The sequence below is a fragment of the Osmerus mordax genome, chromosome 3 (assembly GCF_038355195.1).
Source record: "Osmerus mordax isolate fOsmMor3 chromosome 3, fOsmMor3.pri, whole genome shotgun sequence".
Taxonomy (NCBI): Eukaryota; Metazoa; Chordata; class Actinopteri; order Osmeriformes; family Osmeridae; genus Osmerus; species Osmerus mordax.
In genome coordinates, this window is record NC_090052.1 from 14,936,224 (window position 1) to 14,961,295 (window position 25,072).

The 25,072-nt window shown below is 46.2% G+C and overlaps 3 protein-coding genes across 12 annotated transcripts; 2 read left to right on the top strand and 1 right to left on the bottom strand.

Moving 5' to 3' along the window:
• Positions 1–416: 416 nt before the first annotated feature.
• On the top strand, positions 417–8,417 carry LOC136937489 (far upstream element-binding protein 2-like). Of its 4 annotated transcripts, none has more exons than XM_067230871.1 (18): positions 417–566; positions 1,087–1,192; positions 1,282–1,341; positions 1,537–1,573; positions 1,711–1,772; positions 2,197–2,268; positions 2,419–2,476; positions 2,641–2,812; positions 3,121–3,219; positions 4,072–4,182; positions 4,271–4,373; positions 4,484–4,605; positions 4,972–5,265; positions 5,493–5,605; positions 5,831–5,919; positions 6,342–6,539; positions 6,807–6,988; positions 7,135–8,417. In XM_067230871.1, exons 1-18 carry the CDS (start codon positions 441–443, stop codon positions 7,141–7,143), a joined length of 2,013 nt encoding a protein of 670 aa, XP_067086972.1. In that variant the 5' UTR covers positions 417–440; the 3' UTR covers positions 7,144–8,417. The 4 variants fall into 4 exon arrangements, with proteins under 4 accessions (XP_067086972.1, XP_067086974.1, XP_067086975.1 ...); XM_067230872.1 differs by lacking the exon at positions 417–566 and adding an exon at positions 730–915; XM_067230873.1 differs by lacking the exons at positions 6,807–6,988; positions 7,135–8,417 and having other exon boundaries at positions 6,277–6,414.
• A 2,076-nt stretch (positions 8,418–10,493) lies between these two features.
• Positions 10,494–21,772, bottom strand: rfx1a (regulatory factor X, 1a (influences HLA class II expression)). Of its 7 annotated transcripts, none has more exons than XM_067232941.1 (18): positions 21,636–21,772; positions 19,674–20,013; positions 19,056–19,165; positions 18,413–18,508; positions 17,569–17,666; positions 17,001–17,433; positions 16,074–16,285; positions 15,816–15,935; positions 15,520–15,644; positions 15,239–15,357; positions 14,779–14,888; positions 14,503–14,654; positions 14,287–14,384; positions 14,011–14,160; positions 13,565–13,773; positions 13,173–13,326; positions 13,003–13,048; positions 10,494–12,900 (listed from the first exon to the last, which is right to left on the bottom strand). In XM_067232941.1, exons 2-18 carry the CDS (start codon positions 19,993–19,995, stop codon positions 12,743–12,745), a joined length of 2,712 nt encoding a protein of 903 aa, XP_067089042.1. In that variant the 5' UTR covers positions 19,996–20,013; positions 21,636–21,772; the 3' UTR covers positions 10,494–12,742. The 7 variants fall into 7 exon arrangements, with proteins under 7 accessions (XP_067089042.1, XP_067089044.1, XP_067089046.1 ...); XM_067232943.1 differs by having other exon boundaries at positions 21,661–21,752; XM_067232945.1 differs by having other exon boundaries at positions 16,074–16,249; positions 17,052–17,433; positions 19,674–20,016; positions 21,636–21,748.
• A 2,004-nt stretch (positions 21,773–23,776) lies between these two features.
• On the top strand, positions 23,777–24,749 carry LOC136940864 (relaxin-3-like). Its single transcript, XM_067233190.1, has 2 exons — positions 23,777–23,987; positions 24,457–24,749. The coding sequence occupies exons 1-2, from the start codon at positions 23,825–23,827 to the stop codon at positions 24,747–24,749; spliced, it is 456 nt and encodes a 151-aa protein (XP_067089291.1). The 5' UTR covers positions 23,777–23,824.
• Positions 24,750–25,072: the final 323 nt, after the last annotated feature.

Consider the following 25,072-nt stretch of genomic DNA (forward strand, 5'->3'; position numbering starts at 1 on the left):
GTTTTTGACAATGGCCGCAAAGGTACTAAAGTCCACAAAATATTTGTCAAAAATAATAATAAATGTCTGAAAAGTGACAGGGCCAATGCGTCACTGCTATATTACTGTGGCAAGTTTGAACACGGTGGGTTTATTATGGGTTTGACATTACATCTTTAAATCATGATAATAGAGCATAAAGACAGACTGACAATTATTTAAAAAAATTTAAATGTACTTTTAGCATGACATAATTTCTATCATTTGTTTAGGTGACTTTACGAAGTAGATAGGATAACTCAAATGAACCTTTACGCCCGCCCTCCAATCTCTGATTCCTTCCCTTGCCTTGCTCCTCCCCGAATCTTGGCCGTTCGACTTCCCGCTCCTGCGCAGCTCTACCCTGGCCTAAACAGTGATTTAACTTTGGTCTTCTCACCGCCGTTTTTCTCTTGGCGAACATGTCAGAGTACGGTGCGGTACCACCACCGGGGGCCGGGTCAGTTCTCGGCGGTCAGGCAGCAATAGGGAACGGTGGAGGAATAAAAAAAGATGCCTTTGCCGACGCAGTACAACGGGCCCGGCAGGTAAGGGAAGGGGAGGGTTGCTAGTATGCGCGTGAGTGCAACTCAGTGAGAAGGGGAGGAGGGTGTCGTTGTGCTATCTAGCTAGCAATTAGCTATCTAGCTAGCAATTAGCTATCTAGCTACAGTAATCCGAGAGCCTCAGCATTCTAAAAGGGAGATTATACTTGTTTGAATTTAGGCAATTCTACGATGTAGCTAGCTGAGGGTACATTTCTGTTCTAAAGAGCATGTGTTGTAGTATAGTTGCCAGCTATTGTTATCTAGCTAGCTAGGCTAGCTAACAAGCAAACTAGCCAGTTAGCGTGCTCCCTTGCCTACAAATGCAATGCTGTCAGCAGGTAACCCATAGGTAAGCCAGTTAGCTAGCTACGTATTGTAATATTCTGCCAATTCCATATGATAATTGGCTCTCAGACCTTAAATCAACGCATGAAAAGTAAAATGTTTATATGTCACGGGTGTCTGTAGCTACCTCTGTGCATACACATTCCGTTAGAAGACATTACGTTCTGTGTACCAGATTGCTGCAAAGATTGGTGGCGATACTGGAGTGCCCCCTATGAACAACAGTAATGCATCTGATGGCTTTCCATTCTCTGCACAAAAAAGACAGTTGGAAGACCCAGGTAACGTAAGATTAATTCTTCTTGCTTGCATACAGAACACACGGAATATTAGTCAACTTTAAACAATCTATCGTGTTATTTCTTGATAGATCAACCGGAGAGTAAGAAGATGGCTACACAGAGTGATATTGACTCAGCCACAGCATTATGTAAGTAGTATCTCTCTTGTATACAGTGTTACCAATCATGGTATTCAAACTGTTAATATTTCATATTCGAGCACTAGCCAGTCTCTCACAGCAACCTGGTTAGTGCTCATGTTTATATGAAATGTCTTTGTCATGTCCTCCTCTTGGAAGCTGTCAATAATGTGAATCCTCTTGCTGTCTCCCCCTTTCTCACAGCTATTGGAGCACAACTGGCCGCTCTTGCCCAGCAAAGGTAACAAGTCTGTGTTTTCACAACACCTGATGTATTAAATGCTTAATATTTGCATTTCCCTTTTAAAAGTCAGAGCGTAGGTATAATTTGTTTGTTGATTTGTGTCTGATCTCCGTCTGCTCCTCTCTCCCTGACAGTAGCAGCAGACCCTCTTCCACCTCAGAGGAATACAGCGTTCCTGATAGCATGGTCGGACTCAGTGAGTACATCTATCAGCACGTCAGCCTTTGTCTATGCTGGGGGTTTTGAACATGGAACCACAGAAGCAACAGCAGAATTCATAGAGACCCACTGAGCGTGGACAGTAACCCCCTCCTCCCCTCATAATTAATTCCAGTTTGGGAATGGTTTGTGTCAATGTTAAAAAAAATGTGAGGCTAGTGTACATGCTGAAGAGAGAAGACTTTCATAACTGCTTTGTGAAAAACAGCTCTTTAATCATGGTGACAGGAGCTGGGAGTTTAGGTTTCAATTTATGATGTGGTTTTATTTGTCAATGTAAGCATTCATGTCGTCTGGATCCATTGTGTATCTTCTGTAAATAATTGACAAAAGTGTAAAAAGTATTTTTTATAATAAAAAGAGAGAGGAAAAAAAAAAAGTAACCCCCTCCTCTTCCCCAGTTATCGGCCGGGGAGGAGAGCAGATCAATAAGATCCAGCAGGAGTCGGGCTGCAAGGTTCAGATAGCTCCAGGTATGTCTTGTTTTGGTCCGAGGGTCCTGCCCGTCAAAATGCTTTCTGTTAAGCGTTAGCAATAAAGTTTCTGTTTAACATGTAATTCTTTTTTAATTTGTGGTTGAATATTCCCTGTGTTGAGTGTTAATGGCTATGGCCTGTGTTCAGACAGTGGAGGTCTACCAGAGAGGAGCGTCTCTCTCACAGGGTCCCCTGACTCCATACAGTGAGTGTCAGACCACAGCTGCATGCTTACTGCATGTTTGTCAACAGTAATGTCATTTGTCCCCCTTTTTTTCTTCTAATTAACATTAGCTGTTTTTATTCAGCCGTCTGCTTGTTTGTAAATGCACTGAGATGGTCATGCTCGCTGTCTTGATCCCTGATTAGGAAAGCTAAAATGCTGTTGGACGAGATTGTGTCTCGAGGGAGGGGCACACCTCCCTCCTCCTTCCACGAGGCGACCAATGGGCAGAGCGGCTCTGTGCAGGAGATGATGATCCCTGCTGGCAAGGCTGGCCTCATCATCGGCAAGGGAGGAGAGACCATCAAACAGTTACAGGTACGGAGCCAGAGGAATGTTCCAGACTCGGTGTGTAAAGGTCAGTTCACACCGCCCCAACAATGTCTAACAAACACCAAATATTCTACTTTTGGGTTTAGAATGTTTGGAAAGATAACCGTCAGTTTCACACTGCCCCAACAAACGCCAACAGGCATGTCAGTGACGGTTTGGTGGGATATCCCACCAAACCAACAGAACCCAACAATTGGTGTTTTCTTGGGCAGTGGGAATTGGTCATGTGTGTGTTATAACTGCAGGTATTGCAACTGCAATACTTAATTGAACATGTCTGTGTGTGCTCACAGGAGCGTGCTGGGGTGAAGATGATTCTAATCCAGGATGCCTCTCAGGGACCCGACATGGACAAGCCCCTGCGCATCATCGGAGAACCATACAAAGTCCAGGTACACTGGCTGCCTATGGGGCGTTTATGTAGGCATTCTTCAAAATATTTCAATATTTATTTATTACTCTTTCTTTGATTTTAAGTGTCTAAAGCAGTGGCTCTCAACCCTGGTCCTCAGGGACCCCCTCCTCTGCATGTTTGAGATGTTTCCCTCTTCCAGTGCACCTGATCCGCATGGAAGGGTTGTTATCTAGCTCAGTAGAAGCCTGATAACGACCCATTCATGTGAATCAGGTGTGTTGAAGCAGGGGAACATCAAAAACATGCAGTCTACATGAATCCGGATACATTTGAAAATGGTGTTTTTGTTTCAAAATGCTCCCCGTCCACACTAGTGTTTTCATGAGTTTTACAAAAGTTTCTCATCCACACTGAAACGTCTGAAAATGCTTATGTCTTTGTACTGTGCACGAGGAAAATTTAAGATGCGTCATTTTCCTTCTATGTGCGTTAAGTTATTTATTATTGTGTACAGACTGAGTGACATTAATCTTTATCATCATTGTTTTCGAAAGCGTCCGTTTTCACAGTACACACTACAACGCAAAAACTGCGTTTTCAAATTGATCCACTTAGGAATGCGTTTTCAAAAAGCTCAGTTATCGCGGACAAAAACACTGTCTGTGTGGACGGAAGGCCAAAACCGTAAGAAAGAAATGCTTTTTCAAACAAAGACCTATTAGTGTGGAGACGGCCTGTGGACCAGGGTTGAGAACCATTGATCTAAAGACTGTCGTTCCCATCCCAGGTACTCAGCCTGCGACAGTATTGCTCATGTAGCAGTAGTCGATGCGGCAGTTAGTGTTGTGCTTGTGCCCTGATATCTGCTCTGTCCTATGGAACTGCTCAGCAAGCCCAGGAGCTGGTTCAGGAGATCCTGAGGGAGAGGGATCACCCCGGTTACGGAGACAGGGGCGAGTATGGCTCCCGCATGGGGGGGGGAGGAGGAGGAGGCATGGACGTAAGTGCGTTTTGAGTCGGTGAGAAGTTGATTAGCCCAAGGCCGAATGGACTGCGAGTGACAAAATGACTCTCGTTTGATTGGTCAGGTCCCGGTGCCTCGACACTCTGTGGGTGTGGTGATTGGACGCAGTGGGGAGATGATCAAGAAAATTCAAAATGATGCTGGAGTTAGGATACAGTTCAAACCAGGTATGACTAGATGGTGGTGCTTAGGTTCTTGTGGGAAGTCACATTCTTGGTTTGAGATCTTTTATTTTTTATTAATACTGGTGTTTGACCTAACTGGTGTGCCTTTTCAGATGACGGCACAGGTCCTGATAAGATAGCTCACATCATGGGCCCTCCTGATCGCTGTGATCACGCGGCCCAGATCATCAACGAACTGCTGCAGAGCATCCGGGTCAGGGAGGAGGAGCAAGGGGTGTGTACTGACCGACAACACACCAGTCACCTCTATAGGACACACACACATTCTTCTGCTCTCACACACTGTTTTATACATACATATTCTCTGGCTGGCTTGCTTTATCATGGATAAAACATGTATTATAACCACACTCTACTGAGGTGCTGTTCCAACACAGGTGTATGAAACAGCCTTGTTGCTGCAGCCATAGATCAGAAAATTCAACTCTAAATATGAACATTAAGTATCTAAATATAAGTATTTACAGCTGAACAATCTAAATCCAGGAAATGGAGCTGAAGGCTTTTAAATATGGGTCATAACGGACAGTCACCGTGCATGAGCTGCAATGTAACAGTCTGCTTTCCTCCCCTTCCCCAGGGACCCCCTGGTCCTCCAGGCATGCCCCCAGGGAACAGGGGCCGTGGCCGGGGTCAGGGCAGCTGGGGTCCCCCCGGGGGAGAGATGACCTTCTCCATCCCAGCCCACAAGTGTGGCCTGGTGATCGGCAGGGGAGGGGAGAACGTCAAGTCCATCAACCAGCAGACGGGGGCGTTCGTGGAGATCTCCCGTCAGCCACCGCCCAACGGAGACCCCAACTTCAAGCTCTTTGTCATCAGGGGTTCCCCCCAGCAGATTGACCATGCCAAGCAGCTAATTGAGGACAAGATCGAGGTACAGTTCATTGTAGCGTATTCATCATATAGAATAGACCGTTTAGTGTAATAGGGATACAAACAAACCCAGGAGATGCGACTCAATATTGAGATGATTATTGATAAAAATTTTTCCTCTTTGAAGCTGAAGGATCATTGTTTGTGTTGGTTTTCTGTCACTGTGGATTGTCACTGCTTCTCCCAGTAGTGTGGGTTCTAATTGCCGCTTCCTGCTGTGTTTTCCAGGGTCCTCTGTGTCCTGTAGGCCCAGGTCCTGGAGGGCCGGGCCCTGCTGGTCCTATGGGGCCCTACAACCCTAACCCCTACAACCCTGGACCACCTGGGGCCCCTGGCCCACAGTGAGTCTCGTTTTTATCACACACACATATTTAAGCACCATATTTCCCAGTATGTCATTCATTTTGGTGATGAGCGTAAGATGGGAAAATGAAGGGAAATGAGGAGTTCTGAATGTATGTCGAGGATTAATATCGTACATGGAGATATGCGATTACGACACTGTAAACGGCAGTCTATGGAAAATGTATAGCAAGTGATGAACGTTTTCTTCTTTCTTTTACCAGTGGGGGTCCCCCCGGGCCTCACCAGTACCCCCCACAGGGTTGGGGCAACACCTACCAGCAGTGGCAGCCTCAGGCTCCCCATGACCCCAGTGAGTGATCCACGAACTTCCACCCGACTCTATTGATAGTGAAGTGGTGGCATGTCTGATGAGGAGCTACTACTCGCTTGTTGGGATTGATATCGTATACGTGGGTACTCTTTTGTGACTGCTGACGTTGAAAAGACTGTTGGGTAAGCACGGACTGAGGCTCAGGGCTTAGCCTGGGAGTGAGGACAGCGCCTCCGCCCACCCAGTCGTTTCAGACCAGCGGTCACAAACAGGAGTCGTTTGAACCCGCTGCCTTTAGCACCAGTGCAGAGCCTGCGCTGGGAGAATGCAGATCAGTCCTGTGTGGGCCAGTGATTGATAACACCGTCTCTGTTTCTCCCCCCTCTGGTTTCCAAGCAGAGACCACTAGCAGGGAAAGCTCACCCCTATGAGGACCTCACTCCAACTGCCATCTTTTCTAGGCAAGGCAGCTGCCGCGGACCCCAACGCCGCCTGGGCTGCCTACTACGCCCAGTACTACCAGCAGCCCGGCGGCGCCGTGCCAGGCCAGCACCCCGCTAACCCGGCCGCCGCCCAGGCGCCTGGAGACCAGGCCGGCCAGACCCCCGGAGGACAGCCGGACTACACCAAGGCCTGGGAAGAGTACTACAAGAAGATGGGTGAGTCCTAGCCACTGCAACAGAGCTCAAAGAAAACTAGAGAGAGAAAACAAAATGTTAAGAACACAGTTTGTTTACTTTTATTTATACTTATTTGAAGAGCCTTTTTCCAAGTGACGTCAAAGAGGACTTTATGCATGCCCGTAGAACTGCTCCTAAAGATCCTACAGCTAGCATAAGTTTGGACATCGATAATATACCGATGTCGGGTCGCTCCACGGGTGCTGTACCATATCGGTAAGCCCGCCTATCCTCTCCCCTACCCAGCCCAGGCTGGAGGCTCGGCGGCGGGGGCCGGAGGGCCCGCTGCAGCCCCTGGGGCCCCGGCCTCAGCGGGAGGCCAGCAGGACTACAGCGCGGCCTGGGCTGAGTACTACAGACAGCAGGCTGCCTACTACGGCCAGCCAGGACAGGCCCCAGGCCAGGCAGCCGCCCCTCAGCCAGGCCAGGTAGGACACATTTCAGCCAAGTAGAGGGAGGGTGGGCACAGATGATGAATCTCTAGCTTCGTGTGTAAAGGGGGAAAACCCACTGTGTAAATGAGTATTTTCGTAAATGCGACCTATGTTTCTTATAACGGAATTTTGTGTTTCAGACACAATGAGAGGCTACAATGGAAATGTCATAATTTGAGCATGAGAGAAAGAAAGGACGAGAAGACGGACAGGATACCACTTCACCCAGACAGCAACAGCTAACAGCTACTGGGCTTCTTCTTTTTAAGTTTCTTTTTTGTTTTTGTTTTAAAATAATCTTTCTGAGTTTTTCCATGAGGGACGCCGTGCTACAACTGCAGTCCCCGTCACCATCACCCACCTCCTTTTTAAATAAAAATAAAAAATGTGAAAAGAACAAAAGACCTTTCTCACACTTTGCTGTTTGGTGGAATATGGACTGCAGGGTTGAGCCCCTTTTCTTCCACGCCTTTCCTCCCTTCTGTCCATCTGCCAATCAAGAACATTGACCCTCGAAACCGCTGATCGGATTCTCTCATTAACTCACCTCACCACTTATCCACTGTCCCAAGTGTTCACCACAAGATCTTCTAGTAAAACGACTTCTAATCCTATTACTGCATTTACAGCAATTCATGTTGATTTACCATCAATAGCATTTCTTGTATAAATTAGTGGATGGTAAGATCCCATTTTTTAAATGGCTTCATTATGAACATGCTTCTCAACTTTTTATGTTTTGATTTGGATTAGTCCCATAGCCCAGATGGCTTGGCCTCAATCTGTTCTGGCCGGAGTCTAATTTAAATTTTCCTAATTGTACTTGTTGATCGTCTCCCTTTGTATATGTGTTTGGCCGACTGTGTACAGTGTCTGAATGTGAAGAACATGTTGCTACATGCATGTGTGAGTGTTTGTGATGGCACAGGAGATGTCTTTATTGATTGTGGAAAGTTAATCAATAGCCACGGGTATATCTACAATGGGAAGCCAGCTCTTGGGAATGCTAGTTTATCTTGACAGCTGTTGATCATATGAGTGATGGTGTCATGTTTCTCCTAGGTCTGCAACCCCATTTTATTGAATGCTTGGCTTTTATTTTTTATGGCTCGTTTTTAAAAACTTCACAATAAATGACGTCATTACCTCCCCGTTCTGTCATTTAGATCACTTTTTGATTCACATGGCCTGCTCATGTGACATGGCTGCACTGAAACTGGCTAAGATTGGAGTCATGTTTTAATGTATCCCTTCATAGGATAGTAAAGTATTGGTGTTTATTTTGTCGGACTTGTATTAATACCGCTGAGAACAAAAGGCAGCTTGGGCACTGACGAGCCTGTATTTGGCAGCACAGTGTGAATATTGTTAACAAATGACCACCAGCAGCAGCAATACTCTGTTGAATTAAAAAGGGCAAACGTCAACGTATTTTAAAACTTGTGTCCGATTATTTTGTTACTGCTGCATGTGCTAATGTGTGCACGGGAGTCACCGCAGTCGTAACTGTCACCCCCCCCCCCCCCCCCCCCCCCAAATGATTCCTGTGAAATGATCTGCCTGTCCTAATTACTCCACTAGAAGTCGCTGCAGGCAAGGATTCAGGGCTGTTGGATTGAAGCCTATCTCATTAACACATGCACGGGGTGATATTTAGAAAGCTTGATCCCAGTAGCGGAGATAGCGTGGGTGCTTGGGTGCAGCCGCCCCAGGGCCCCGTGCCAATAAGGGGCTCCTCAAACACCACTGATCTTGCATCACTGACTTACATTTTGACAGTTTAACCTTCAAATCCATAATGCAACCCTTCTGTCTCCTTTCTCAAAAAGCTTTTGAGAAAAAATGGCTACATTTAAATGCAATGTTAAAGTACCCGAGACAGGTTGGCCTTTTTTTACGAAGGAGAAGCGGAAGGTATAGTTGTCTTTCTGTAATAGATCATAGAAGAGTATTGCTGACTTGCTGTCGTGTATTACAACATGCAGGCCCATAACGGAAACACATGAGGCCCCCCCACCACCACCACATATGTAACGGATAATGTAATACAAATACCGATGGGACGAACAGGACCCCGACGCGATCAACTGAACTTTTTGGAACATTCTGAAGAGCCGTGTAATAAATGCAAGATATCAAAACTCAAGCTTGTCTTGTGAGGGAAATGTATTCAATAAGAAAAAAACGCTAAAACGGTTTGCAGGTGAATAGCCTACACAGGTGCGCGTCTTTTAGCAAATATGTGTGCTAAGTCTTTTACCAGACTCTTTAAATCTAAACTGCGCTCACATTCATTTTCTATGCTAAGGATGGCCAGACCTGACAGCCTCTCTTCTGATATATGTTTTGATCAGTTTCAGCTTGGAAAATGACCTTTCAGCGCTTGCGACAGTCACGGGTATTGTCAGAAATAATTTGATGGCCGTGGCTACATCAGGCACACTTGATAGTATAGATGTTGTTTATTATTAGCGTGTTCGCTAAATCATAAATGGAGCCATTTTTTTGTTGTGTGAATCTTGTAGAAAGCAATGACTGTACGTTTTACATGATCATAATATGTATATAACTGAAATACAATGACTTATTGTAACTTTGATTATGTTTTTGGTATGTTTAAATAGTCAAACGCAATCGCTGCAACTGCACGATACTACTGTCGCATACGTTGTCATGTTTGCTAATAATGTCAGTTATGTAATATATTTTATAATGAAGCACTTTTTCTACTTTATCTTTTTTTTGTAGTTTCACTCCATTTCAATGTTGTCAGCTTGATAGGAAGTCAATAAAGGAGCAAGGCTAATTTTCCTGGCTCTTGGAAAGGAGGCTCTGTTAATGCTAGGAAGCACAACACAGACAGCAGTACAGCTGTCAAAGTATAGGCTAACGTTAGCTACGTGGTACAGTAATGTTAGCTATAGCAAACAGTACAATGCCTGTCTCTTCTGGCAGAGTGCATCCTTCACCGGCTGGTCGAAAAAGAAATTTGTAATTTTGGGAAGTTTGTCATTTAATTCCAAAATTTTCTGTTTTGAATGCCGCTTTTGGGCACCGCTTTTAAATGTGCGTTTCATTTTTCCTACGCTACGCTACAGTTAGCTACCTACTTGCAGCGGGCTCGCCGGTCTGTGTGACCATCTGACGTACTTCGTCATGTCACTTACCTAGCTAACAAAGAAAGCACAATTAAATATACTTTCCTTTATTTTCATATCAACTCTGGAAACACAGACAAGACAATATGACATCCCATGTAATTCAAATTGGATAAAAAATATAAAAAAACTGGGGGCCTGCCACGCGAGGCCCCCCATCCCTGCGAGGCCCCCCCGCGGTGCGGAGGTATTCTTTACGGGCCTGACAACATGCCAGGATGCGGCCTTGTGTACGGAGGTGTGAAATGTGACCGCCTGCTGTTTGTGTCAGGAGAATGTGTGCGGAACAGAAGCACTGTGCGGCTTGTCTTTGTGGAAATAAAACAATTGAGACTCCGTAGCAATTTTAAAAACTCTTAATTTATATATTTTCAAATTAAAAACATCTGAATCGCATTCTACAACCTCCAAAGGCACAGTCATTCTTGTAACTGATCAAATTCATGAAACACTGCCACTTTCACTGGTTTTTCTACATAAGAAATCGAACAATATAAAAATGATAACACATTTTAGTCTGGAAAAACATGGCCATATTCAGAGATCGTCTTTTGAGTGATATGTCACATCAGCGATAGTACCAGTAAGCTCATCAGAGGTTAAAATCATGCTGGTTGATACCTCACAATGAATCTCCGAGAGGGCATCGCAGCCACAAATAGGAAATCAAATCTGGAAATATTCACAAACGGCGGTAGGGCAATGTTTTATGAATATGACTGTTGGAAGAAACGGAAAAAAACACATTGGCAGGAGGGCCGTGTACGGTTCAAAGACACAAAGGATGAAGTGGGTGGAGGACTGTACAGAAAGAGCAGCATTCTCAGAATCACACCAAGCCCTTTGACTGCAGCATACTGGCACGTGCACACAGGGACTTTCACATGCAATCTGACACCTGTGGCCATAAACAAGTATCTCACACATGTGCCACACAGTACCACAGGGAATTTTTGAGGTTGAAAAAAAAGTCACCCTGTGACAGATAATCTCATCTGACTATCATTGACTGTGCAAAGAAGCAGCAGTTTTATATCCTGTGTACTGGATGTATGTGTAGATTGACTGTATTAGGACTTAAATCGAACGTAGGGCTCAAACTCAATTAAACATTCAATAAATACACACAAAAGGATACTTGCAGTGTGTGATACCACATCACCATACAAAGGTTCACTTAGTGACACAACAGAATTAGAAGGATTGGATATATTTTGATAGAACTCTGTCAAGAACAGTCCTCCTCAGGAACACAGACAAATTAAAAAGAAAAAAAAGGCAGACATACTGAATGAAACAGATTTGGCACAGAAATCGGGGAAAAAACACAGAAAAACGATAAAATGGATGTATCTGTACAAAGAAAGGCAACAGATGGAACACACACAATGAACAAAGTCCTTCTTGAGGAGCTACCCTTCACATGTTGTGAAGGGTATCGTGCAGTTAAGAAATTAGGAGAACTTTTTCATGGCTCCAGGGGTTGAAATGAAAACACCTTTTAAAGGATGGTTCATGACAGTGTGAATGGATAGGACAGGAACCTTTAGACCCCAGACACTCGTAAAAAGAAAACAAAGGCAAACCAAATCAACCATGTTTAACAAGAAACTCTAAAAGAACACTCTCCCAAACTGATATACAGCAGAATGCCTTTGAAAATATCCACCAAAGAAACAGTCAACACATCGTATGAAGCACAAACTAACGCAGTCATACAACCAGACACACCAACAGCACAAAAACCATACGTTCACTCAAACTAGAAGTACAGCACAGCAGCGAGACCCCAGTGCACACACAGGCACACAGGCAACACATTACAAATTACACACACTAGCGACTCAATTACAGTCTGCTGACACCTTCAGGCCCATCTTCTTCTGATTGGCTCTGGGGGGGAGGGGGGGTTGATTGACATGGGAGCGACAGCGAGGTGGGCCACTTAAGAGCGGACGTTTACTTTAGACGCCTCAATACCTCCCTCAGCTTCTCCCAAAACGTCCACATTTCCTGGGACACTTGGTGTCAGCAGGAGCAGCTATTGAAGGGGAGCAAAAGGCTAGGTGTCCTGTCCAGAATGCTGCTCTGAGCAGTCCCGCCATATCTTGCAGAAGAACAGAACCCTGCTATTCATTCTGGTAGAGCCACCCTGCTAATCTTACTCCACACACAAGGAGACACCAGGTGATACATGTTTATCCTCACTTCCTGGTTCTTACAGGTTCTAAGTTTCAATCTTTGTTGGAGGAGCACCCTGTTCCCAATGACAACTATGCCAGTGATTGTGCACCCAATTGTGCCTTTGAGTCTGTGCTTTAAGCAGTGACAGTGGGCAGTTGTGGGACTGGCTTGTGTGTCTGTATGAGTATGTGTGTGTGCGTGTACGAGTACACTGGTGGGGCCCATTTTTGCTTGACCGCAGCACTTTTCTCTCTGAGTGTGTTTGTGTGTGTATATAGCATCTGCATGTGAGTGTTTATGTACAAATTAGTGTCTTATCAGTGTGCTGATGTTTGTGTATGACTGTACATAAAGCGAGTGGTTAGAGTTAATCAAAGAGAGAGAGACAGGGTGTGTGTGTGTGTGCTCAGTCTGTCGAGCCTGTGGAGAAGAGCACTCTCTGGTCGGTTCTGGCCAGCTTAGCTGGGGGCTCCAGTGACTCCTCCCCCAGCCCCGCCCCGTCAGAGGGGAGAGACAGCTCCTGGCTCTCATCGTCGCTCTCCTCTTCCTCCTCCTCTTCCTCTTCTGAAAGGCACACACACACACACACACACACACACAGGGTAGGAAAGTTACCTACAGAAACAGTCAATAATAACATACCAATGACTAAACTGCGCCAGCTACCTTTGTCAGGATCCAAGGGGTTCAAACTCCTGCCCAGACTGGCAAACTGGGAAAGACAGACAGACAGACCTGTGTCATTATCTAGTGATAACAATCCAGTCGTGGTAGAATGGTGATAACGTAGTGTATCAGCAGCCTTCTGGATGTGTGTGTGTGTGTGTCTTAGCTACCTCGCCCATGACAGCGATGGGTGTCTCTCCCTTGGCCTGGGCCACCCTGTGCTCTATCAGGTAGTACATGTACTCGTCGTAGAGCAGCCGGATCAGGTGAAAGGAGCCAAAGCTGGCAGCACTACGCAGGGTCAGGTCTCTGATCACCATGGAGCTATAGAGGGGAGAAGGGGGGAGATCCACAAAGCCTGTTTAAAGCTTATGAGACGTTGACCAATCGACTCATGTCAGAGGAGCAATTTCTCAGTGGAAGGGAGACAGGAAGTGTATTGGAAGCGAGAAAGAGGCTTTAGACAGGGTGCTACCCTAGCCTTCATCCTTTGTGTCTGCTCGTCATCCCGATCCCTCCGCCAAGGTTCCCCCTGACTCCAGTGCTTGTCAGCGCCCCTCACCTGTAGAAGGACCATTTCAGCAGAAAGAGTTTGGCGGCCTTGGGGAAGGCGGCGCTGTGCTGGTAGGGCTTTAGGACCTGGGAGACCACACCGTCCAGCCAGGCAGCCCACTGCTCCAGGGAGTTCTGCTGCTGCAGGGTCAGCTTGAAGTCCTGCTCCAACCGCTGCACCACGCGGTCCTCACACCTGCACACCCATGATGCCTGCTCCTGAAAGGGTGGAAGGAGAGATGAAGAAGGAGAATGGGAGGTAGAAGTAGAGACACAGTTCCAGTTCCTCCATCCCTGTTACAGTTAACACGTTCCCCATTGGGGGAAAGGAACTAGGCTCATCTGACCAGTGATGCTTCCAACTGTTGTTAGGATTTGATATCATAAGAGAGATAATGCATCCTATCATTGTGTAAAAATGAAGCCCCCTTAGGTTGGCCTCGTGGTTTATCTAACCTGCACATTGGCAAAGTCCACACGGTTGAGGTCGCTGAGCATCTGGTTGATCTGGGCGGTGTTCTGGAGAACGGCACGGGCCGCCTGGGCCAGGTGGTTGAGGGAGGTGTACCTCCGCAGGGTCTGGGCGAACGCACTGGCAGAGGTCACCTATTCGGGGTCGGTAAGGAGAGGTCAGGGGGCGAGAATGGAGAGAACCCCATCCTCATATGACACATGAAAGGATGCACGTTTGTGTTTTTTGCTTTACACACATACACAAGAACATATACACACCTTGATGCGGACCATCTCCTCTGGGATGTTCATCATAGCATTGGTCAGCCAGCTTTCCAGACTCTTGGCAAAGTTGCGGATTGCTTGAGTTAAGGCACCTGTGGAGGAGGAGAAAGAGAAGAGGAGAAAGAAGATGGAGTTTGAAGAGGAGGAACAGGAGTTTGGGGGAGGAGAAGGTGGAGGTTCTGCAGCTCTCTGTCACGGGCAGGAACTCACTGGGGATGGGGCGCAGCACGTCAGGGATGAGGATCTCCACCAGGGCCTGGTACAGCGTGTTGTCGCAGTCACGGCTCCAGCGCAGCACCGGGTCATACTTACACAGGATCACCAGGCAGGACTTGGGCAGACGCTTCTCTGACTCGTCATGCCTAAGACATCCAAACGGACATCAGGTTTACTGTGCGTGTCATACGAGCGTGTGTAGATGTCCCGACGTTTGTGTCGACGTGTAAAACTGTGTGTGGGTTTGTGTGTTCGTGTGTGTTCACTCACACGGCAAGTGTGCCTGAGTCTCCAGCCTGGTTCTGGCTGAACCTCCAGAAGGTCTTCCACAGGGTCTCCACCAGGGTGAACTGCAGATTGATCATCACATCCAGGATGGCCTACAGCAAATGAGATGGGAACAACCTTAGTATCTCTCTCTCTCTGTCTTACTCACACACACACGGCTGTCCAGACAATCTCACAAATATTCACATTTTTCCTCAGACAGAAAATGTATGTAGATTAAAAAAGCAAACAGACAAGGACTCAAGGCAACCAGTTCGACAGGCGAGACAAACTGGCACGAGAACATTAAGTCAATCGATGGAGAAGATAACAAATCCTAAACCAGACACACAGACAGTGGTATACACCTACAAAGAGCCAGCCAGCCAGCCAGCCCAGCCAGCCAGCCAGCCACACAACCAGTCAGTCAGAGGAACGAACAGTGCGACATACAGACAGGCACCTCACAGTGTTCCCGATAGAGCAGCTGGAAGCCTTTGATGTGCTCTGGCTCTATGTCCTCCGGCAGGGCTTTCCCCTGCAGATCGATGTCAGGGAACTCTGGGAGCGCTCGCGATGCGTCTGGGGGGACGACGACGACAGAGGTGTCACACACGGTCCAGACGACAACAACGCAAATACCCTTCATGAGGAGCCTCCCCTCCCTCATGCTGGCAAACGTAGGCAGCGTCTAACCGCTGCAGAAGTGCTTCTAGTCCTTTCTAAACAGGTTCCGCCCCTCACCCAGGAACTGCTGGTACTGCTGCACTTGGGCGCTGATGTCAGAGAGCCCCGCCCCCTGCTGCTGCTGGCCTGAGCCTGCTGCCGTGCCATTGGTCATCCCCTCCACCTTCTGCACCGGCTTCAACCTGGGGGGGGGGGGGGGGGGGGGGGTGTTAACACACAAATGGTCAGATACGCACACACAGGCTTTCAGAAATACAGGGGGGGGGGGGGGGGGGGGGGAATGACGTATGGGGACATGGAGAGAGGGGTTGAAGTGAAAACGGAGGAGGGCTGTAAAAGCGGTGAGGGTCCACCTCTGTTTCTGGGAGAAAGGCTGCTGCCTCATGGCCAGGTGCTGCTGGTCCTCCATCAGTCTGATGAGAGACGAGCTGGCCTTGATCCTCAGGCCGTAGTAGTGGTACTTAGAATTACCCCTGGAACAAACACACACACAGGTCACCAAAGCGACATTAGCGAGCCTGTATTTGCGACTTTCGGGGCCTGACGGGTGTATGTGTCCACGCAGTTTTGTGTGTACAGTACCAGCGTGTGTGTGTCTCTCTGCCGCTCACCGTGTTCCCAGACGCCGCGTCCGCAGCCCCATGAAGACCGAGCGGATGAGTTTGCCGAACGAGGCGGCGTTGACCGGCTCCAGTTTCTGCTCCTGGCAGTGCAGCAGGTAGTGGCAGTAGAGGGTGGAGCGAGGTAGGCTGACTCCTTCTGCTGTCTCGTAGTTATCCAGTAACCACTGTACCTGGCCAGGAGGCAGAGAGACACAGGAGGACTGGAGGGATCAGTCAGATCGCTGACGTGTACACACACACATATCAAACAATGGCAATGTGCTGTACAGAAGATGCAGGTCATTTATGCGTTAGGCGACTTGATTTCACTTATCATGTGACAACAACAGTTCACATACGATACATATTTACACTTAAATCACTTCAATATTTGATCACTCACACACTGACACACACTGACACACACTGACACACACTGACACACACTGACACACACCATCTGCGTGCCGTGGCATACAATCTGGGTATGCAATGATTCATGACTTGATTTACCAATGGAATGCTTGCTGAGTTTATCAACAAGTATCATATAGGGCAATATGATGAATTTGGATAGGAACAGAAGATACAGATGCCAATCTATCACATGCACATGATATGAGACATGGTGAAGTCATGGGCTGGCTTTGAATTGTCTATGATGACGAAATCACAGTTAAAGATCGAATATTCCGATTATATCAGATCAATCCCACTCTCAGGTCCTCAATAATAACAAGGAATTCTTGGCCAAAATGTAAATGCAATTTGTGCCATCGTGTTTACAGAAGGTCCACGAGAACTGACTTTAACTGTGCTTTCAGAATGACAAAACTCAACAATGACATCATCAGTGTGCGTCCCCCAAACAGCCCCTGCCTCCCTCTTTCGAGACTGTGAGTGAGAACAGTTTTGGAGATTGACGTCTCTGCATACCTTTTTGTCTGCCGACGGCACGCTACTCTCCTCTCCCTCTGTAATACTCACAGTGGCAGGAGACGCACGGGCGTTGTGTGAGTAGCTCTGACTGTTGCTGCCCCCACCGCCTCCCCCCAGCATGTACCCCCCCTGGATCACATAGCTGCCCCCGCCACCGTTGGCCCCTGCCCCTTCCCCGGACCCGTTGGCCGTGCCACCAGTGGTCACCACCGTGGCCCCTCCCCCGGCGGTGGGGGTAGGGTTAGCCACGATCTGGCCCGTCCCTGCCACGAACATGGACACACCCGCTGAGCCCGTTGTCACGGACACAGTCAATGGGGTCCCTGGGGTGGTGGCTGGTGACCCGGAGGAGGGAGGGGCTTCGTAGTAGGGGGCAGCAGTGGTCTGGGTGTACAGAGGGGTGTCTGTGTAGGAGAAGCTGCCAGAACGACTGGAACAAGGAGGAGGAAGGAAGTAAATAGGAGGTGCTACATCTTTGGTTTGTATTTTTTTCCCTTTTGCAGCAGATGACTACTTTCAAAACAGAAGTGGAACCCATAACCAAAGACAGACAGAAATTACTTACATGGTACTGGTGGTGTAGCTGGTGTCTCCTCCTTCCACATATTGAACCTGGTTGGTGTACACATGCTGTACTGGAACCTGCTGCAACTGCTGCTGCACCTGAGTGACACACACGCACATCAGTCCTTTAGTTTCTTCCCACATCATCCTCCACAGCAATTACACACTCGTTCATCTTCTTAATAGGCGATCTTCCAGTTTGCTCCTTTCTTCACTGACTGCACTGTCTCATGTGCTCATTTAACACTTTGAGCATTTGAGGAGAAATAATCGTTCCACCTCCACCTCACCAAACACACACAAAACTTTTTTACCAGAAAGGGAAAATCTAAGGCTGAAATTTGGATGTGTCGTTACCCTGTAACACCTCTCCACCAGTTTCACTCCTTAATCTCCCTACTGCAGTGACCTACTCTGAGTGTGTAGGCAGGGTCCAGGAGCAGGGGCTGGCCCCGGCCTGTGGCAGGGTATAAGCCCAGCTCCGTCTCCCAGCCCACAGACAGCACTGGCAGGGGGAAGGCAAAGGGCTGGAAGCCCAGGTGGAGGGGGTAGTAGGGGGAGTGTTCCAAGCTGTGAGTTGGGTGAAGTTCTGCCTGGATGGTGTCTGTTTGTCTGTCTGCTGCCCATGCCAGGTACTCTGTCCTCTTCTCTGTCCACTCTGCTAACTCTCTGTCTCTGCTTAGAATTGTCTCCCTCCTTCTCTGCTCGCTAGCCTTAAATCAACCGGGAAGTATTAGATTGTACACCTGCTGTGAATCCTCGGCCTTAAACGAGTCAAAAGACAATGCAGTTTAACAGTTTGCTAAGAGGTTCAATACTATAAACAAAGTGTGTGTGTGTCTCACCTCCTGGGTCAGGTGGACAGGCTGCAGGTTGGTGACATTGAGCTGGGTGCCAGGTTCAGTCTTGGCTATCTGAGAGGTGGCCTGTACCACTGACCTCTGCTGACGGGAAATACAAAGTGAGCAAGTGCTGTGTGAGTCCCTAAATGATATGTCTGTGTACTCATTTAAGATAAGATGAGATAAACTGAGCTTTTCAAAGCGAAAGCATGCAAAGCTAAACTAAGCTAGCGGCTGGGTCTCTGTGTTCAGACATGCTCAGGGTCCAGAGCTACCGCTGATTATAGCACACATTATGCTTCCCATATTACTCCTGTCCTGACTTGCTGTCAGTCGGAGAGCATGTGACATGACTTGAAACTAGACTGTAGAGTGGCATAATGACATCCCCTAATCATTTCCTGATTCTCGGGACACCGCAACAAAACAAAAAAATCCTCTTTGCTATGCTTGGTTTCTCCTCAAAGACAACACCTCATGACACCTGATGAGGGTTTTAACTTTACAAACCAGCGGAACGCGAAACTAAAGATTCTAGATTTGACATCCTTGATCAGTTGACTTTGTGCAAGTCATGTGTACCGCGGTTTCTGATAGGGTTGGCTTTGTGTGTTATGTGAGGGTGGAGTGTGTGGGGGGGAAGCACCTGTTGGGCTGTCTGAACCTGCTGCACAACCTGAGTGGGAACCCCAGTCTGCACCACGGCTGGAGGGGGGCTGGAGTCAGACACTGAGTCACTGGAGTGGAGAGACCCCTCTGGAGGGGGGGGGGAGAGATGGAAGAGGGAAAAGAGTTAGTGGTTATTGGTGTGAAAAGGGAGACCATTGTGATATTCAGTGCTCTGTTAGTCAGCGCAACATATGACACTCTTTGACAACAGTACATCGAGTGTAGGAAGAAGGATTGCTCATTTTCACACTTCCTTCATTTCTTCTTTTACAACAAGTTCTTGTCTGAACGTGAAGTTGATGCTGAGTCAGACCACTTCCTGTAATATAGTGCAGGGGCTGTTGCTTCACTAAATATTTTTAGCTGTGACAAGGAGGTCTATAGCTCGTTCTGACGGTCCACAAAAATGTCCCCACCCAACGAATCATGCGTGGTTGCAGCTTGTTATGAAAACACATTCAAAAGGGAGCTATTACATTGGGCATCTGTGTAGTCTCTGATATGCAACTGAAATGATTCAAGGAAAGCTGAATGAAGAACAGTCAAGCCTAATGTGTCTACTGGTGAAAGGTGTAAAGAGATTTTGGACCCTCACCTGTGACCGTGACAACGATGTACTGAGGTGTGCTCTGGGCATTCCCAGACTGCGTGGGGGAACTCTGGATCTCTGCAGTCACATACTGAGTCTGAGCGGGCGGAGTGGTGTTCTGAGAGGGTGTGGGAGGGGCCTGGTCAGGAGGAGTGGTTTGTCCTGCAGGTGCTGCTGTAGGCTGGGTGGTCACTGTGGTCTGAATCTCAGCCAGGAACTGCGGTGTGGAGGGGTCTGAGGTGGATGTCTGTCCCGTTGTCACACTTACACCTGTCCCTTGAGGCTGGCTGGTTGGCTGCAACTCCCCCACGTAGCCTGATGTGGCCATCACTTACTCTGGGATCCACTACTGGTGACAAGTTGGAAAAAATGAACCAGTTAAGAAGGATTCAGGCTGGACAACAAATAGTTAAATAACAAGTTATCTTAAAATGAGACTTCCTTGTGAATTGTGAGTGAAACGTGAACATGAGTCAAGCCAGACATAAACCATGGGGATGTTCATCTACATGGGACACCTCCACTGAGTTGTAAGCATACTAAATGACTAGCCTACACACATAATTAATGATTTGTGGTAAATTAATCAATGTAAATAATTTATCCAAATACATTTTATTCCTCTGGTTCTGTTTAATTTCTGCTTCACCCTGAACAAAACGTTGTGCAGCTTGGAGATGGGAGGGGGGGGAGATGAAGGGGAAAAGGCATTCGGTGTCCCATTACTTGAAATGCGATCACTGACAGCCACATACTGTGGTTTCGCAATAACTCTGTCTAAAGGGTTGACCCACATTTTAATTGCCGAAGCAATTTTACAATAGGCTATGTAGCAGGACTGTTATTGTGTTTTTTTAACCAGCGACCTATAGGAAATAGTTAGCCTAGGTCTTCTATCAGAATTTAGACCAGTCTTTTACCCTCTAACCTTGACATCTATTAATATGGTACGCAAACGTGCGCCCGCTGACCCACAAGGGTGAATTACTATAAAATTAATGTTTTATGACCATGCTTGGTAAAAATAAAAAATAAAAAAGACATTTTACAACCAGCTTGGGAGCAAAGTCTGACTGTGAAATTTGAAGCAAATATATCAATGGACATTCTATTTCACTCGTGCTGTAACATGGTAGTCTTTCAAGCACATTTCCCCAGCTTCAATTGATAAATAGCTTTCTCACAAATGTTACTTCCAGATAAGCGGGTAGCCTACTATTGGTTACTTTTAGATAAACCAGCCGTGTATCTGAAAGTCACGCCCATCACTGTCACGCCCCTTCACCTTTTCCACATCCTTCTCTGCCTTCGTGGCTTTCATGAGCCCGAAAACCAAACTTTTGTAAGTCTTAAGATAGACAGCAAGTTATATGAAAGCCAGCACTCTGATTCACAATATAACTGACACAATGTGTAGAGCTAACTATCTTAATGGCTATTTATGCTGCTCTGTGTCTAGGACACCACCACCATAACTACCAAACATTTGGTAAAAGTCAAACACATAACGTTCGTTCCTTGCTAGCTAGGCACTGTACAGTTGGCGAGGTATCGTTATTTAGCCTAGCTAACTAGCAAGCTAGCAAGCTTGTCAGCAACAGGCTAGTTGTATCTATGCAAACGGATAGCTAGCTGGCTAATGTTAGCAAGCTAGCTTGTCTTTGCTAGTCTATGCACCCGCCATTTTGTACCCCTATCGTGCATTTGACATCGTCATAACAACGGCCTGGGCATTTACTGTTGCTGGCTGAAGCGTCATGACAGGCATAATATACTCGGGCAATACAGCTATGCGTTTCAAAACACTTTCAATAGGATATGTCATCAAGCTAGTTAGCCAACGTTGGCAGCTAGTTTGCTATTAATGGCTACTGAAACAGCAGGCAAAAAAACAACAGCAGCAATGAAAATATTTTCATTTGATACCTTTGTCGACACAAAAGCTATCTATTATGTTTAGAGTTTCACCTCTGAATCGGCGTGAATTTCCCACCGGTAATTTTGCTTTTTATTTTTTTCAAGGATTCGGGCTGTTGTTGTTGATTCTCGTTGCTGGGTTCTTGTCGCCAGGGCTACCGTGGCTATGGCGCCTCGTCCTCACCGGGGCAACTGTTGCTACCCACCCGAATTAATCCCGCCCTCTTCCCCGCAGTGATTGGTAGACAACTCCCATCTTGTCTAAAGGCAATAGGATCTTCGACGTCTTCGATACAAAGCATCTCCTGGTGATTTGCTGAGTATACTTGTCAGTCAAAAATATGAAACGAACAACTAAGGCGTATACCATAATATTAAAGGCCATTGGAGCATGACCCTGTCAATGACGTTCTGAGGACAATGATTTGTTACATCGTGACTGAATGTTGATTTATTCTCCTTGATACATTGATACGAATATGCAGCCACTTTAATGATACGTAGTTCAATATGTTTAATATATATGATAATGAACCATGTCCAGAATGAAACTGATCCACATGCTGAACAAAAAGCCACAAATGTAGGCTATTTTGCAGCTGAAATTATTATACCAGGAAATGAACCACCATGCATGGTGTGGTCCTCACTGATGTTGAACTGGACACATTATTTTGACATGTTTGCAATGGTCATAAGGCTGTGAAGTGTTACATTTATTTTTGGTATTCAAAGCAAAGTTGCACATGTTAACTTGCACAGAGAGGCACAATGCAGACACTGCTCAATTTCTAAAGAAAAAATATATATTATTCAAAGTCTACACCTCAGGTCACCTCTGAGTCAGTTCAAGTGAATATTCTGCTTGATGTCCCCTGAAATGCCATGTTGTTAGAATTGTATTTTATCAACATATTAATTACATTCACAACCCCATTGTCCTTTTCAAAAAGAGAGACCTTTGACTAAGCGGATACAAAGATAGGGCCTGGCCCTTTTTTGGACACTTATTATGACTTCTATGTTATCTGACATTGTAAATGTCACTGGGCCTGTCTCACTGTCTCAACGCCCCTATTCCACCTCTGTGCACCTCCCTTTCAGAGGGGGACAGAAAAATGACAGAGCTACTTACTAAAGAGTAAAGAATTGGGAGGGAAACTGAAGTAATACAGCAGGGGTCCCCAAACTTTTTTCTGCGAGGGCCAGATCATTTTTCTTTTATTTCATGTGTGGCCGGGTCGGTCTGTAACAGAAAATTACATGGGTCGGAGTGATTACCAGTATTATTGTGGAGATGCTATTATGATTTTAAATGTATTTATTATGCTAGATGAGTTTTTTATTTTGTTATGCACCGTACATCCGTACATATCAAGGGGTATATAGCCTATTAAAAGAGCATTATTACTATCGTAATGACCTTTTTTCATATTCATTGCCATTGAAATCAAAACATTGACTTACTTATGCATATTAATCAGTGTAAATTCATTTTTATTTTATTTATTTTTTATAAAAAACGTTTAAAAAAGGTATCTGTTAGTGTTCAGAGGGCCGGTCCAAATGCGTTGGCGGGCCATATTCGGCCCGCGGGCCATAGTTTGGGGACCCCTGTAATACAGGGACAGTGATGAAATCTAAAGTGGAAAAATTAAACATGCAATACTACTCATGGTAGAAAAAGAGGTTAAAGATTCCATAAGCTTTTGGGTGTTTTTGTTTTCTTTCTCGCATGCTAAATGTTTTTTTTGGGGGGGGTCAAAGGGTCATTCCTATATCACATGTATGGCTGACATAAGTACAATAATAATATTTAAATGTAAAACTAGTTTACCTATAAAACTAAGTGTTTTAGGGGGAAATGTTGTAGGTGAATCACTGGAGGATATGAAAATACATTGTTTCTCTCAATCTGATTACAGTGCATGGTGACATCATGCACTGTTTGGGCTGCATGGGTTAATTATTCCACCTCTGATCTAGGCTTTGTCTCCATAAAGGTCTCTTTTTCTATCTCTTGTTTATATCTGACTCCGATGGTGAGGGCCTGTGTGCGCATGTTACACGTCACAGGACCAGAGAACCCTTTATAAGCCTACCCCAGGTCACTGGGAAAGTCACATAATTTACCAACCTAGAGTGACAAACATCTTCTCCAATCAAGCCAACACTGCAGTATTACCTGAAAAATCAGTTTTGTCGTCTCACCCTCTGGCTCTTTGTTCACTTCCCTGGGTATGATGTGGAAAGCTGTAGTCCTGGCTGTATTTCTGCTGGTGGCAGGGGTGCAGGCGATAGAGGGCCCCACGTATGGAGTGAAGCTGTGTGGCCGGGAGTTCATCCGGGCGGTCATCTTCACCTGCGGAGGCTCTCGCTGGAGAAGGTCCATCATGAGTGAAGGTGAGACTGGTTTGCATTGGCTTTGTCTTTATGTGCAAGAATAGACACCTTCTGAGGTGCCTCATAGTTATTATATTATTTATTTTTTTGCACAATTGTCCAGGGTTTACTTTATAGTTGGAATAATCTCTGGGTTGTTTATCTGTAACCAATCCACTGGCATTGTTAAGCAGATACTTTTATCCAATGCAACAAATTATTTTGCATTTGGAAAGCACAGCAGAAAATCAAGGATCAGCAGTGTCTCTAACAGTGTTTGGGTGGATATCAAGCTGTATTTCCATCATTGTGTAGGGTTGTTGTACTATAAATCTAGTTTGTATTAAAATCCTCAGCTGCCCACCATCCCTTAGTGTGTGGTATTGGAGTATAGTGAACTAGTATATGAACAACTGCAACTTAGATATGCGTACCATGCTGCATTGTAATGGTAGAGATCACAGTGCATTTTTTTTATGTTGTATTGCAGGGCACTTTTCTGAAGACCCATTCAGCTCCCACAATTATGAGTCCTCTGAGGGCTGGAATGCAGACTCTGTGGCAGACCGTCCCTTTCAGCTGGCTGGTGACCTAGAGGTCCAGGGCCGGGCCAGAGACGGACAGGACGCTGTTCTCAGCAGGCAAGCTCGCTCCATCATCTCAGATGAGATCCTGGAGGCTCTGCGTACGGCTGACCGCAAGGGCCGCGATGTGGTGGTGGGGCTGTCCAACGCCTGCTGTAAGTGGGGTTGCAGCAAGAGTGAAATCAGTTCCCTTTGCTGAAAATATTTTCCCTTCACAGACACACCTCAGTATTCATGACTCAGTTCATATCATTTGCAGAGTTCCTCAGTTGAAGTGTTATGTTCAGTGTCCTGCGCATTACAATATTGTACTCTTTGTAAAAAAGGCATTTCCACTATGATTTTCTTTCTCTTACCCCATGTCTTAGGATAAAATAGCATTTTTGTAATCTCTGTACTTTTTGTAATTGTTATGAATGGTACATGTCTCCTTTAAAGTTACATCTAAGCAAGTTCATTGGAATTTTGTATGTGTCACAAATGTTTAATAAAAACTTGATTTGCATTAGACAATATAAACCT

What these genes read in the sequence shown, in the direction of transcription:
- LOC136937489 (XM_067230871.1), top strand. Translation starts at nt 441, where the DNA reads ATGTCAGAGTACGGTGCGGTACCACCACCGGGGGCCGGGTCAGTTCTC. An exon ending in CAGTACAACGGGCCCGGCAG is followed by an intron (nt 567 to 1,086) that starts GTAAGGGAAGGG and finishes TCTGTGTACCAG; the next exon opens with ATTGCTGCAAAGATTGGTGG. An exon ending in TGACTCAGCCACAGCATTAT is followed by an intron (nt 1,342 to 1,536) that starts GTAAGTAGTATC and finishes CCTTTCTCACAG; the next exon opens with CTATTGGAGCACAACTGGCC.
- rfx1a (XM_067232941.1), bottom strand. Translation starts at nt 19,995, where the DNA reads ATGGCCACATCAGGCTACGTGGGGGAGTTGCAGCCAACCAGCCAGCCT. An exon ending in TCTATCGGGAACACTGTGAG is followed by an intron (nt 14,889 to 15,238) that starts GTGCCTGTCTGT and finishes CATTTGCTGTAG; the next exon opens with GCCATCCTGGATGTGATGAT. An exon ending in CCCCTTGGATCCTGACAAAG is followed by an intron (nt 12,901 to 13,002) that starts GTAGCTGGCGCA and finishes TGTGCCTTTCAG; the next exon opens with AAGAGGAAGAGGAGGAGGAA.
- LOC136940864 (XM_067233190.1), top strand. Translation starts at nt 23,825, where the DNA reads ATGATGTGGAAAGCTGTAGTCCTGGCTGTATTTCTGCTGGTGGCAGGG. An exon ending in AAGGTCCATCATGAGTGAAG is followed by an intron (nt 23,988 to 24,456) that starts GTGAGACTGGTT and finishes GTTGTATTGCAG; the next exon opens with GGCACTTTTCTGAAGACCCA.